We start from the raw sequence: 13,360 nt of genomic DNA, 5'->3' as shown, positions 1-13,360 counted from the left end.
GTGGTGGTCTGCGGACCGGTGTCGGTCCGCGAGCCATCGGCTGCCAGTCTGTGCGCACATTGGGGAAAAAAAAATGCCGGTCCCCCACATTAGATAGCTTGAGAGGCACTGGTCTAGAGGCTCCAGTCAGGTCAGGGCCCCATTGCTTTACAGACATATAGTAAAGACAGTTCCAGCCCCAAAGAATTTCTCATCTCCTATAGACCATCTCTTCAACCTTTTTAGATCCATGAACCCATAAAGTCAAGTCTTAGGATTGGTGAAATCATTTTTTACATTACACTGGAGCATATTTTCTACAGTACAGTGGAGCAAAATGAGGAGAAGAAAATTCAAAATTAGAAATGTTTCCTTGTTTATTATGTATTGGTGTTTCTGATGGTCACTCAATAATAACCCACCTCTGTTTTCTGAAGCATCATATCAATTGGAATCTTACAGTGTGGATTTGATTTAAATCAAATTGGTATAAATCATGATTTCAATCACTAGTCAGGAAGACTTGATTTAATCATGGATTTCTACATAAAAGTGCATTCTGGAATATGCTGCTCAAACAGTTTCACTTTTGTTTCTACTGCGGGTCTCTCCCTTCTCACATTTATCTCCAGACTTCTTCTCCTTGTTCAGATCTATTCTGCCCCCAACAATCTTCTATTGAACTTTTTGAAACTTTGCACTTTCAGAGAGAGGTAAGGGATTGACTCTGTGTACACAAATTTGCAGAGGGACAATAGGGTTGAGGTCTGTTATTTCACACCTTTTTATATATATATATGTATTAAAAAACATTTTTGCTGTTAACAAGCATGTTATCTCTGCAGACACAAATCCACAGTTTGAGAACTGCAAAACTAAGTATATCTGATGGTATCTTCTAGACTGAGCACTGAGTCCCATTGCATAGATAGAAAGATTAACCTAAATAATCTATACAGAAGCTCCTAGAACCCCATAAAATTGGGTCCATAATCCATGAACTATTGGAACTCATTTACAACATTTTTCCTAAACATTACATGAATATATTGTCTCATACTATAGAACTAGAATTTATAATCCCTATTCCATGATGAGTTATCTTTGAGCTATAATGTATATTAATGAAAACTATCTTTAGATAGGTTTTTTCCTGAAAAAGCATTTTATAAAAAAAAAATACGATTTTTTTTATTTAGGAAAAAAACCATTGATTTTTATCCACCCTGGTATCTTACTTAATACACCAGTGAAACTGCAAGCTTTCCCTTGATGTATAATGCAGTGCAGCCAGTTGTTGTGGTTTTTTTTTTTTTAAATTTTCAACTTGCCATTTCTAGGTTTTAAAATGAACAGGAGTACTTGTAAAAAGAAAAGGAGTACTTGTGGCACCTTAGAGACTAACCAATTTATTTGAGCATGAGCTTTTGTAGCTCACGAAAGCTCATGCTCAAATAAATTGGTTAGTCTCTAAGGTGCCACAAGTACTCCTTTTCTTTTTGCAAAGACAGACTAACACGGCTGTTACTCTGAAAGGAGTACTTGTGGCACCTTAGAGACTAACCAATTTATTAGAGCATGAGCTTTCGTGAGCTACAGCCCACTTCATCGGATGCGTAGATTGGAATATATAGTGAGATATTTTACACACATGCACACACACACACAGAAGGTGGAAGTTGCCATACAAACTGTAAGAGGCTAATTAATTAAGATGAGCTATTATCAGCAGGAGAAAAAAACTTTTGTAGTGATAATCAAGATGGCCCAGTTAGACAGTTGACAAGAAGGTGTGAGGATACTTAACATAGGGGAATAGATTCAATATGTGTAATGACCCAGCCACTCCCAGTCTCCATTCAAACCCAAATTAATGGTATCTAGTTTGCATATTAATTCAAGCTCAGTGTCCATTTATTCTTTTGTGTGGAGACTGTCCGGTTTGGCCATTGTACATGGCAGAGGAGCATTGCTGGCACAAATCTGACATCAGAAATCATAACAGTCAAAAACCGGTAGGAGAACACTTCAACCTGTCTGGCCACTCAGTAAATGATTTAAGGGTGGCAATTATGCAATAGAAAAGCTTCAGAAACAGACTCCAACGAGAATCTGCTGAACTTGAATTAATATGCAAACTAGAGACCATTAATTTGGGTTTGAATGGAGAGTGGGAGTGGCTGGGTCATTACACATATTGAATCTATTTCCCCATGTTAAGTATCCTCACACCTTCTTGTCAACTGTCTAAATGGGCCATCTTGATTTTCACTACAAAAGTTTTCTCCTGCTGATAATAGCTCATACAGTTTGTATGGCAACTTCCACCATCTCTGTATGTATATATATATCTTCTTACTATATGTTCCATTCTATGCATCCGATGAAGTGAGCTGTAGCCCACGAAAGCTTATGCTCTAATAAATGTGTTAGTCTCTAAGGTGCCACAAGTACTCCTGCTCTTTTTGCGGATACAGACTAACGTGGCTGCTACTCTGAAACCTAGGTTTTAAAATGTAACTGGTGAACCTAGCAAAGGCCTTAAAACACTCAACTTCATGGCTGTATGTAATGTAATAACTTTTGAATGCCACGTCTAATCAATTCCAAAATTTTAGGGAATGTTCTCAGCACCAGTGGACAGAACCTTATTGATTTTGGGGAAAATCGAAACTGAAAGAGGAAAAATGGAGGACATATGGAGCCCCTGACATCTGAGTAGCACAGCCACATCTTTAGGCACCTCTGCAATTGTCTGTAGATCAAATAACTGGTTGATGGCACCAGTAATGCTTCCCAGCATAACAATCCCACCATTTCATCTCTGCTTATCCTCCCAATAGAGTTTAACATGTTGACACCCTGAATGTCTTATCTCCCAGACAGAAAGAAGAATAATGGCAGGAGGATGTGTGGGGAATTAGGGCATGTACACAATCCCTGGCAGGGGGGAGATTGGGAGACCCTGGTATAGGAAGGTCGGGGAAAGGGGCATACAGACTTCCTTGTATGGGTAAAGGTATGATTGGGGGGCAGACAGAGCCTTGGGCACAGTGCGGGGAATAGGGGCACACAGAACTCCTGTCCCAGGAGAGACTGGAGGGAGTTGCAGGGAGTTTTTGAAATAAGGGGGGAAGGGAGAGTGGCAGACAGAGTTTTGAGGGAGTGGTGGTTGTGTGTAGTAAGCATGGCCTACAGAAGCTACAAACTGTTATCCCCTGGTATTCTAAATGTTACTTTAAAAAAGTGTCTCTTCTGCTGTAATCACTGATTTTTCTTACTGTGAGCCTTTCTTTCTATAATATGCTTTGTCCTCTGCCTGCTTCCTTCACTTCTCTGTTTCTCTGGTCTCTCCTTCAACTTTCTTGCCTGTGTCATTGTCTTCGTCTGCTCCATTTTGTCTTTGCATGTCTATTTTTTGTCATCTTGCTTCTGTCTTTGTCCTTGTGCTTTGTCTACCTTTCTTCTGCTTGGCTCTGCTCTGCTTATCTTCTTCCTGTGCTTGATAAGTGAAATATACAGGATTCCAGATGTCTGAAGCTACTGTCTGCTTTCACTTCAAAATTTAGGACTCTTTCATGCTGTACTTTCCTGCCTCTGGGACTGCATCATATCAAGTTTTTGATTTTTTCTTGACTGGTACAGCAGCCACTTGTGTGGTCATAAAGGGCTTCTGAAACTCGACTTTCCCAGGCTCAGTACACTACATCTGGAGAGCCTGCAAATATGGTTTATGGCCACCTTTGCTGCAGGGGAGAGTGGCCTCAGCTCTGATTCTCCACTGGAAGAATGGGTGGAACAGAGGTTATTATTTATTAAGTGCTGACATTGTGCTCCATGTGGTATGAAACACACAGACACAGTCCATGTCTTAAGTGTGAAGAAGAACTGCCAGCTGGCATGTCTCTCCACTTACCTTTATAGGGTGCCGTGGAAAACTCATCTCTTTGCACAACTTCCCTCAGTAACAATGATTTGCAGTATATCATAAATAATATGTAAGAACAGTCCCTCTAAAGATAGCAGTTCAAATCGGTGACATGAAGGAGAGGACAGGAATTTTGTTTTCCTGATTTTGTTTTTCACTCAATTGTTGCATGATAGAGATTTAAACTGCACATATTTGACCTGCATATTTGATAATGGTGAAGGGTTCAAGGGTTTCTTTCATTCGTAAGTCACAGAGATCTTTAAGGTTGCCAGCCTCTTTTTCTGGCTTCCTTACACTCTTCCCTCTCCAGGTTTATGTGTCCGCTCTCCTTGTCTTCTTGCTTGGGCCATAACCAGCATAAAGACTCTTAGATTTAGACCGAAGGAGCCAAGGCAGGAACTGCAGCTGCATGCCCCCTGCATCTGAGACTTCCAAATGTGGAGCAAACATGAGAAGTACATGCTGCTGCAATTGAGAAGTGGCTGGTGGACTATCCAGCAAGGGAATGAGGTCGCAGCAGCAGCATCTGATAGATGCTCATAAATAGCAGCAATGAGGCAGAAAAGAAGGGAGATAGCATGAGGTGGAGATGATTTTGGAGCCCCCTGCAGTGTTAAAACCTAGGTGACTGTCCTGAATGCCAGGGGAGGGAGTTTAGAATACCATCTAATAGCTGTCAGCAAACTAGTTGACACCCTAGATGACAGAAGCCAAGTATGACTCAGCACCAGTAATGAGATTGCAGATATCCACGGTTATATTAGTTTCTGACTGTCTGATTCTGTCTACTGTGATAGATTTTGTAACTGCTTAGTGCAAAAGCAAAGAAATATAACTAGATAGATAAAAATGCACTTGTAATACAAATAATTACTAAGATTTTCCCCAAAAGTTTTTAGTCATAGAGCATACATGTTAGAATTGGAGTAGCTGACCTAACAGGTCTTTGTTTACTGCTTCTTTACGGAGTCAAATTTTTAAAAATGTCTTAAGTGGTGAGAAAAGGAGTACTTGTGGCACCTTAGAGACTAACCAATTTATTTGAGCATAAGCTTTCGTGAGCTACAGCTCACTACATCGGACGCATACTGTGGAAAGTGTAGAAGATCTTTTTATACACACAAACCCAGACTATAAGGAGAATATGGTTTTGGGCCTCCACTCCGTCTTGCCATTTTTTTCTGTCCATGTATCTCTTTTCAACCCATTTTTCATGTATTATGGCTGTCTCTTTCCCGTCTCCCTCTCTTCATCCCTCACCCACTCACATTCATCTTTAGCCAGGTATGTCTTCCTTTTTCTGTTTCTCTCCTGTTTTTCCCTCCAGCCCTGAAATGTGAGAAATTACAAGTGTACATGTTTCAGAGCAGGAGCGTTTTCTTATTGGCTCTGTCTGCAGAGTGAAACAGATTGACAGGTAGTTGGTGTCACTGGGGTTGTGTTTCTGTGCAGGAGTTTGATACTAAGAATGTTTCATCAGGTGCCAAAGCTAGTAGTCCACTGGATATCAATTGCGAGAAAAGAGGTAATCTGTAAGGGTATATCCTGAACACTCAATTTATCAATTAATTTATACTTGGTTCATACTATCAAAATTACCCTTTTATATACTTAACTCATGGCATATTATTAACTTCAGTTGTTTTTTTACATGGTATAGTCAGAAACTTTTACCGTGCCAGTGTGAGAGGCTTTCTTTCCAGTTGAATGATAGATTTTTTTTTTAAATCTTTTTTTATTGTGTTTAAAATATGTGGAAACATTTCTCTTTGGAGACCAATGACTGTAATGGTCTCTTTGGAAATTAAAATACTGTCTTTAGAGGAATAGATGGTCAGATTGGCAGAGACCCTGAGGGTTTTTTGCCTTCCTCTGCAGTGTGGGGCCTGGGTCACTTGCTGATTTGAACTAGAGTAAATGGTGGAATCTCTCTAACTTGAAGTTTTAAAATCAGGATTTGAGGACTTTTGTAACTCAGTCAGAAGTTATGGGCTGACAGTTAATTTCTTTTGAACCACCTTTTAAAGTACCTTGCTAGAGTGGGTAATAATCTCTCTCTCTGCCTCAGGTTCCCATCTGTAAAATAGGGATATTTCCCAAACTTACAGGGAGGTGTTCTGAGTATAAATTCATTAATGTTAGTGAACCTTCAGATGGATGGTGATGGTGGCCATATAAGTACCAAGTGGATAGGTCGAAGTAGATAGCTAATAGGAAATGAAATTGCATCAGATCTGGGCCCATAACAGCGAAAATGCTCATAGGTCACTTTTCTGCATTTCTTTGAATATGGAATGTATTCTGCACTGTGAACCATTTAAAAATGTCTATTACTTTATGCAAATACCTGAACTTTTGAGTGAAAACACTACAGCAGCTTTTTTTGGTCCCCTTCTAGGAAGAAAAGGCTTCTCTTCTCCATCGTACCCAGGAAGAAAGGCGTAAACGAGAGGTAAAATAGAGATAGTGTTGTGGAAAACAACAGCTTGCATGTACACTGTAATTTTGTTCAGCCTGATGATAGTTACACTTTGAAATTTTGTACTTTAGTAGAGTTTTACTTGAAATTATTCTATAGGGTTTTTTCCAGTTTGTGAACTTTCTATGTACATTTTGTTCTTCCATATATCAGAATCAACAGAGCCATTTAAACTTTTCCCCCTAGATTTCCCCGATATGAATATTCTTCTATAAGAACTATTTACTTTTTTTAAAAAAAGTATTTAGTGTCTGATGCAATACCCATGGAAATCAATGCAAGTTTTGCCAATGACTTCAATGAGAATTGGATCAGGCCCTTAATGGAAAAAGGAATTTATGTGGCCAGGAATTTTCTCCTTACGCCTCCCTTGTCCTCGATTCCTCTGAACTGGGACTCAGGAGACCTAGGTTCTATACAAGACTCTGACACTGGCTTCTTCCCCTTTCTGTGCCTCAGTTTCCCCATCTGTAAAGAGAATGATACTGACCTCCTTTGTAAAGTACTTTGAAATCTACTGATGAAAAATGCTCTATAAGGAGTAGGGATGATAATTATTATGATAACGATGCTTGAGCCTGCAATTAAATCATTATCCTGTGTTGTGACATTAATCTGCTGCCATAACTAATTACTCCAAAATCACCTATGAAAAGAATGTAAACTGGAACGGTGAAAATACCATTTTCCAAACATAGTTGTTTTAATGAACAAACTTGGCAATAAAATGATACCAAGTAAGTGGAAAGTGAAAGGATTCATTTTTGTTTGACCTTCCCCATATTTTAAGAGGGGGTGAAAATACCCCTTTAAGTTTAGATAATTGGTCTCAGACAACAATGTGTACCTGAATAGTTTACATACTGATAAAGACCATAAACAAGAACATTTGACTCATAAACCTGTGCTTTTGTTTTTTTGCGAGACTGCTAACGAGTTCTATTGTAATTCACTATTTTTTATATTAGTTACTGGGTTTTGAGATCTAAAAGGATTGATTTTTAAGTTGGATGCACAGTTATGTACTGAATTTACACATGCAATCTGGTATCTTAAATTACTACTTCCATTTATGATCTGTCAGTCCTTACCAACATGCAAAAGTACTATTCTGTGTTTCAGAAACTTTTTGCTGAGTGATAAGTGGCTAACACACTCACTCAGCTGCTAATACTTGCATCAGAAACAAAGCACTGTGTATGGGTATATTATAGGCATATGCTTTGTGTATGTATCACACAAATATGTGTATAATGTATAGCTCCACTAGGGCTGTCAATTAATTGCAGTTAACTCATGCTATTAACTCAAAAAAATTAATTGTGATTAATCGCACTGTTAAACAATAGAATGCCAATTGAAAATTATTAAATATTTGTGGATGTTTTTCTACATTTTCAGCTATATTCCCACAGCTCCCATTGTCCGGGAACATTTGCACTAGAGCTGTGGGCTGCCGTGCAAATGTAAATAAACGGTCTGGAGGCCTGCCAGCAGATTACCCTGACGGGCCACAAATTGCCCACCACTTCTCTAAAGTTTTACATTGTTTTATTTTTGAATGCAGATTTTTTTTGTACATAATTCTACATTTGAATGTTCAACTTTCATGGTGAAGAGATTGCATTGTAGTACTTGTATGAGGTGAATTAAAAAATACTGTTTGTTTTTTACAGTGCAAATATTTTAATCAAAAATAAATATAAAGCAAGCACTGTTCACTTTCTATTCTGTGCTGTAATTGAAATCAATACATTTCAAAAATTATACATCCTAAATATTTAAATAAATGGTATTGTATTATTGGTTAACAGCGTGATTGATAACACGATTAATTGTGATTTTTTTAATCGCACAATTAATCACGATTAATTTGTTTAATCGCTTGACAACCCTAATCTCCACATATATTAGTTTTACAGGATGAAATAAAAGTCCCTTTATAGAAGAGTTTTTTTTTGTTTTGTTTTTTTTAAAAGAATGAGTCCTTTGAGAATAAAATCAGTTATGGGCTTTGAAAAAGTGCATGCAGTGAAATCTCAGTAGTGACCTCAGATTTCAAACACTCACAATTATGGGTCACTAATTGACAATTATGTATTCTAGGATGAAACCCATACCTGCAGAGAGGGAAAATATATCTGCCTTGCTGCATAATTTCACCCTGTGATATTATGGAGAGGTGGTGCATCTCCATAGTTGAGGTTGAGAATTTTTCCTAACTTTGCCCTTCCATCCATTAAAACCTTAAAATCTTTGATGTTTCACATTTTGTGTTTTGGTCTGGGGCCAGCACGGAATTAATTTGCTCAAATCTTGGAATAGTCAGTCAGTCTGTTTGGGGACCTGGGATTCAAAATCATACTGTAGATGTTGGATCGTGTTTTTCTGAAATTCTTTTAATGCCTTTTTTTGACATCTCAGCTCAAAAATGCCTTGTCTTAGAAAACAGGACAAAGGCATATTTGGTAAATTAATCACTGGTTAATTAGGATAATAAGAATGGCTTGTCTGTCTACAGCAAACTTTTAAATAGCATCAAATGTCACATGGAGACTTCTTTTTTTTGTCTGAGTAGGCCGTAAAAATGTAAGCGGGTATGGGTTTGTCACAGTAGTTTAAAAAAAAAAAAGGAAAAATTTTGACCTGTCCCCAAGTAACCCTCACTGATTTTGCTGTTGCCCGATTTCCCTACTTCCCCTGTCCTCAGCCATTGCCTTTGAGAGTTACTTACCCAATTACCTGCAGTTTTATCCTCCTCCTCTCCCCCTGCCCGAATAAATGCATCCTACCAAATAGTACAGGTATGAATGGAAATGTAATCTATATGCACTTCCATCGAATACTTCTTATCACCTTAATTGGCTGTGCTAGCAGTAGAAACTATTAAACTTCTTCCAGAATATCTGAGCCAGCTTGGCTTTCTGCTTAATTCTTTTGCAGAAATTAAGTCTCTTTAAGGAAATGATACTTTAAGACATTTCTGGGTGCTGAGAAGACTCCATAAAACGTTCCTCATCTTCTCTAATTTTTGTGCGAAGAGGAAGTGTCTTTCTCTATCTCCATGCCATGTCCCTGGGTCTGAAGCACCAGATCTCATCTTCCTCTCAGAAGCAAAGGATCCCTTTAGAGGCAGTAAGACTACACCAAGAATATACCTGACTGATATAATCTATTTCTTATCCTAACAGAAACAACCCTAAAAGGCCCTGAACTTTGGCTAACCACTTGGGTCAAAGGGTAAACATAAGAATGGCCCTATTGGGTCAGACCAAAGGTCCATCTAGCCTAGTATCCTGTCTTCCAATAGTGGCCAGTGCCAGGTGCCCCCAAGGGAATGAACAGAACAGGTAATCATCAAGTGATCCATCCCCTGTCGCTCATTCCAGCTTCTGGCAAACAGAGGCTAGGGACACCATTTCTGCCCATTCTGGCTAATTGCCATTGATGGACCTATCCTCCATGAACGTATCTAGTTCTTTTTTGAACCCTGTTATGGTCTTGGCCTTCACAACATCCTCTGGCAAGGAGTTCCACAGGTTGATTGTGCATTGTGTGGAAAAAATATTTGTTTTAAACCTGCTGCCTGTTAATTTCATTTGGTGGCCCCAATTCTTGTGTTAGGAGAAGGAGTAAACAACACCTCCTTATCTACTTTCTCTACACCAGTCATGATTTTATAGACCTCAATCATATCTCCCCTTAGCCATCTCTTTTTCAAGCTGAAAAGTCCCAGTCTTATTCATCTCTCCTCATACGGAAGCCGTTCCATACCCCTAATCGTTTTTGTTGCCCTTTTCTGAACCTTTTCCAATTCCAATATATATTTTTGAGATGGGGCAACCATATCTGCACACAGTATTCCAGATGTGGGCATACCATGGATTTATATAGAGGCAACTTGATATTTTCTGTCCTATCATCTATCCCTTTCTTAATTATTCCCAGCATTCTGTTTGCTTTATTGACTGCCGATGCACATTGAGTGGATGTTTTTAGAGAACGATCCACAATGACTCGAAGATCTCTTTCTTGAGTGGTAACAGCTCATTTAGACCCCATCATTTTATATGTATGGTTGGGATTATGTTTTCCAATGTGCATTACTTTGCATTTATCAACATTAAATTTCATCTTCCATTTTGTTGCCCAGTCACCCAGTTTTGAGAGATCCCTTTGTAGCTCTTTGCAGTCTGCCTGGGACTTAACTATCTTGAGCAGTTTTGAATCATCTGCAAATTTTGCCACCTCACTGTTTACCCCTTTTTCCAGATCATTTATCAATATATTGAATGGGACACCACTATTTACTTCTCTCCATTCTGAAAAATGACCACTTATTCCTATCCTTTGTTTCCTATCTTTTAACCAGTTATCAATCCATGAGAGCACCTTCCCTCTTATCCCATGGCAGCTTACTTTGCTTAAGAGCCTTTGGTGATGGACCTTGTCAAAGGCTTTCTGAAAATCTAAGTACACTATATCCACTGGATCACCCTTGTCCACATGCTTTTTGACCCCTTCCAAGAATTCTAGTAGATTGGCGAGGCATGATTTCCCTTTACTAAAACTATGTTGACTCTTCCTCAACAAATTATGTTCATCTATACGTGTGACAATATTGTTCTTTATTATAGTTTCAACCAGTTTCCTGGTACTGAAGTCAGGCTTACAGGCCTGTAATTGACAGGATAACCTCTGGAGCCCTTTTTAAAAATTGGCTTCACATTAGCTATCCTCCAGTCGTCTGGTACAAAAGCTGGTTTAAATGATAGGTTACAGACTACAGTTAGTAGTTCTGCGGTTTCACATTTGAGTTCCTTCAGAACTCCTGGGTGAATACCATCTGGTCCCGGTGACTTACTGCTGTTTAATTTATCAATTTGTTCCAAAACCTTCTCTAATGATACCTCAATCTGGGACAGTTCCACAGAGCTGTCACATGAAAAGAATGGGTTATGTTTGGGATTCTCCCTCACGTCCTCCACCGTGAAGACCGCAATGGCCTTATTGTCCTTGAGTGCTCCGTTAGCACCTCGATCGTTCAGTGGCCCCACTGGTTGTTTAGCAGGCTTCCTGCTTCTGATGTTCTTAAACAAAAATTTGCTATTACTTTTTGAGTCTTTGGCTAGCTGTTCCTCAAATTCTTCTTTGGCCTTCCTTATTGTATTTTTACACTTCATTTGCCAGTAAACGGTATTATCAGATTTAAATCAGTCATTGAAAAGTGTGGTGTTAAAACACTATGTTTAATAAGATATGAAAACTCCTCTTCTGTTCTTGAAATCATGACATTTTTTCATATAATTCTTATTGATTATTAAAAATTGCTTATCCTGCTATAAATTTACATTGCCTTTACAAACAAAAGGAATCTCTTCCTGAGCAGGACTAAATTATGTATATGTGTATGTCACTAATGTTTAAGTCACAGGCACCTTTCTCTTATTTTGATAAAGATATATTTAATTTTCAGAAGTATGCAAACATACAGAAAAAGCAAATTGGACAGAGTATATAAAAAAAACAAAAATATCTTTGAATATAAATATATATGACAAAATTATAGAAGCAAGATTCAGTTTTGCATCCTTTATTTTTGACTGCCTTATTTCTTTCATTTTATAGGAAGAAAGACGAAGGCTGAAAAATGCAATAATCATCCAGTCCTTCGTTCGGGGGTACAGGGCTAGAAAGTACCAAGTAGGTATTTTTCTCATCAATTGAGAGAGAAATTGTGATAAAATAAATGTGTAAAACAATTTAATTGAAGCTGGGGTTTCTTAATACTATAGTCCTAGCCATTTCTGTTGAGAAACTTTGATATTGCTAGCTTCCTTTGGTAAGCATGGTGCAAACCCATATAAGAAAAGTGAAATGCAAGAGTTGGTTTTATTCTCAGTTTGGCCTTATTTTTAAAGGGCATTGTTGAGCATTGACTTCAGTGGGAATATTCATGTTTTCAAAGTTAAAGCACGTGCATAAGGGCATTGCTGGACCGTGTTCTTGCAGTTCCTGTTTACATGAAGAGAAGCTGGGGTTGCTTAGCTCCTCTGAAAATTGGGCCAATATGTTTCAAGTGATTGAAATGGCATTTCTAGTGTGTGATACACAAACATGTTTCTTCATATAATTTAGGTGATAGGTTGATTTGGAAGGGGCTTCTTTAAGACAGCACTGGGTCAGTTATTCTGCAAAAGGGTTGTTTATGTTTATGAACTGGCTAACAGAGTGGGCTGGTTCAAAACAAGTTTATATTAAATGGTATTTCTTAACATGGGTCTTCAGGACAAATTGTAAACAAAGAATCAGCATAATGCTGTGGAGGGGATTTGTCTAACTTGGACTCTTAACAAATATGTAACATCAGAATAGTACCTTCATTTTACCTGTCAGATAAGATGGAAACTCAAAATGAATAGCTTAAAATCCTGCATTTATATTTTAATGTGTTGTCAGATAATTTATTTTTATCTTTTAAGTACTCCATCCAAAGAAGTGAATTTGATCGCTGTGCTAATCTGGCACAATCTGGAGGAACTGTCTCCACTGCCAGTGGAGCTAATCTGACCCTTTTAGTACGTCAACTTCTGTTTTTTTATAGACAGAAAGAGGATTCTAAGCGTTTGGTGAGTGCCAGTACATATTTTACTCTACTGTAGTTAGTTTTATTTCTTGCATGTTTTTTAGTCACTTCATCACTAATTGCTTCATTCAGCAGAAATAAGTGGGTGGCTGCAGAACAGGCTTAGTTATCCTTTTGATCCATTTGTTAGAAATGTGGCTGTTCTGTAGCCCTCTTTTTTAATCCAGTTTCAAAGAGAGCAAAATTGATGGATTTTGATGGCTAGCTTTCTTCTTTGTACTTCCTATTGAACGCCAATTCAGATGAAATAGCACAAATCCACTTTTCATGTGTATAATTAAATATTAAAGGTCAGTGGGAAGTTTGAGAAACCATTGTGAATAGC

At 38.2% G+C, this 13,360-nt stretch overlaps 1 protein-coding gene across 3 annotated transcripts in view; it reads left to right on the top strand.

Annotated features, from left to right (window-relative positions):
- UBE3C (ubiquitin protein ligase E3C) overlaps positions 1 to 13,360 on the top strand; it is a 168,627-nt gene that overhangs the window by 6,687 nt on the left and 148,580 nt on the right. For all 3 annotated transcript variants that reach the window (XM_073334553.2, XM_073334552.2, XM_073334554.2), the window contains exons 2-4: positions 6,309 to 6,362; positions 12,018 to 12,092; positions 12,872 to 13,018. In XM_073334553.2, the coding sequence (XP_073190654.2) occupies positions 6,309 to 6,362; positions 12,018 to 12,092; positions 12,872 to 13,018 (276 nt within the window). The remainder of the gene's footprint in view (positions 1 to 6,308; positions 6,363 to 12,017; positions 12,093 to 12,871; positions 13,019 to 13,360) is intronic.

Source organism: Lepidochelys kempii, chromosome 2 (assembly GCF_965140285.1).
Source record: "Lepidochelys kempii isolate rLepKem1 chromosome 2, rLepKem1.hap1, whole genome shotgun sequence".
NCBI classification, from domain to species: Eukaryota; Metazoa; Chordata; order Testudines; family Cheloniidae; genus Lepidochelys; species Lepidochelys kempii.
The sequence above is the reverse complement of the archived record's forward strand: the minus strand, read 5'-3'. Positions and strand labels throughout refer to the sequence as shown.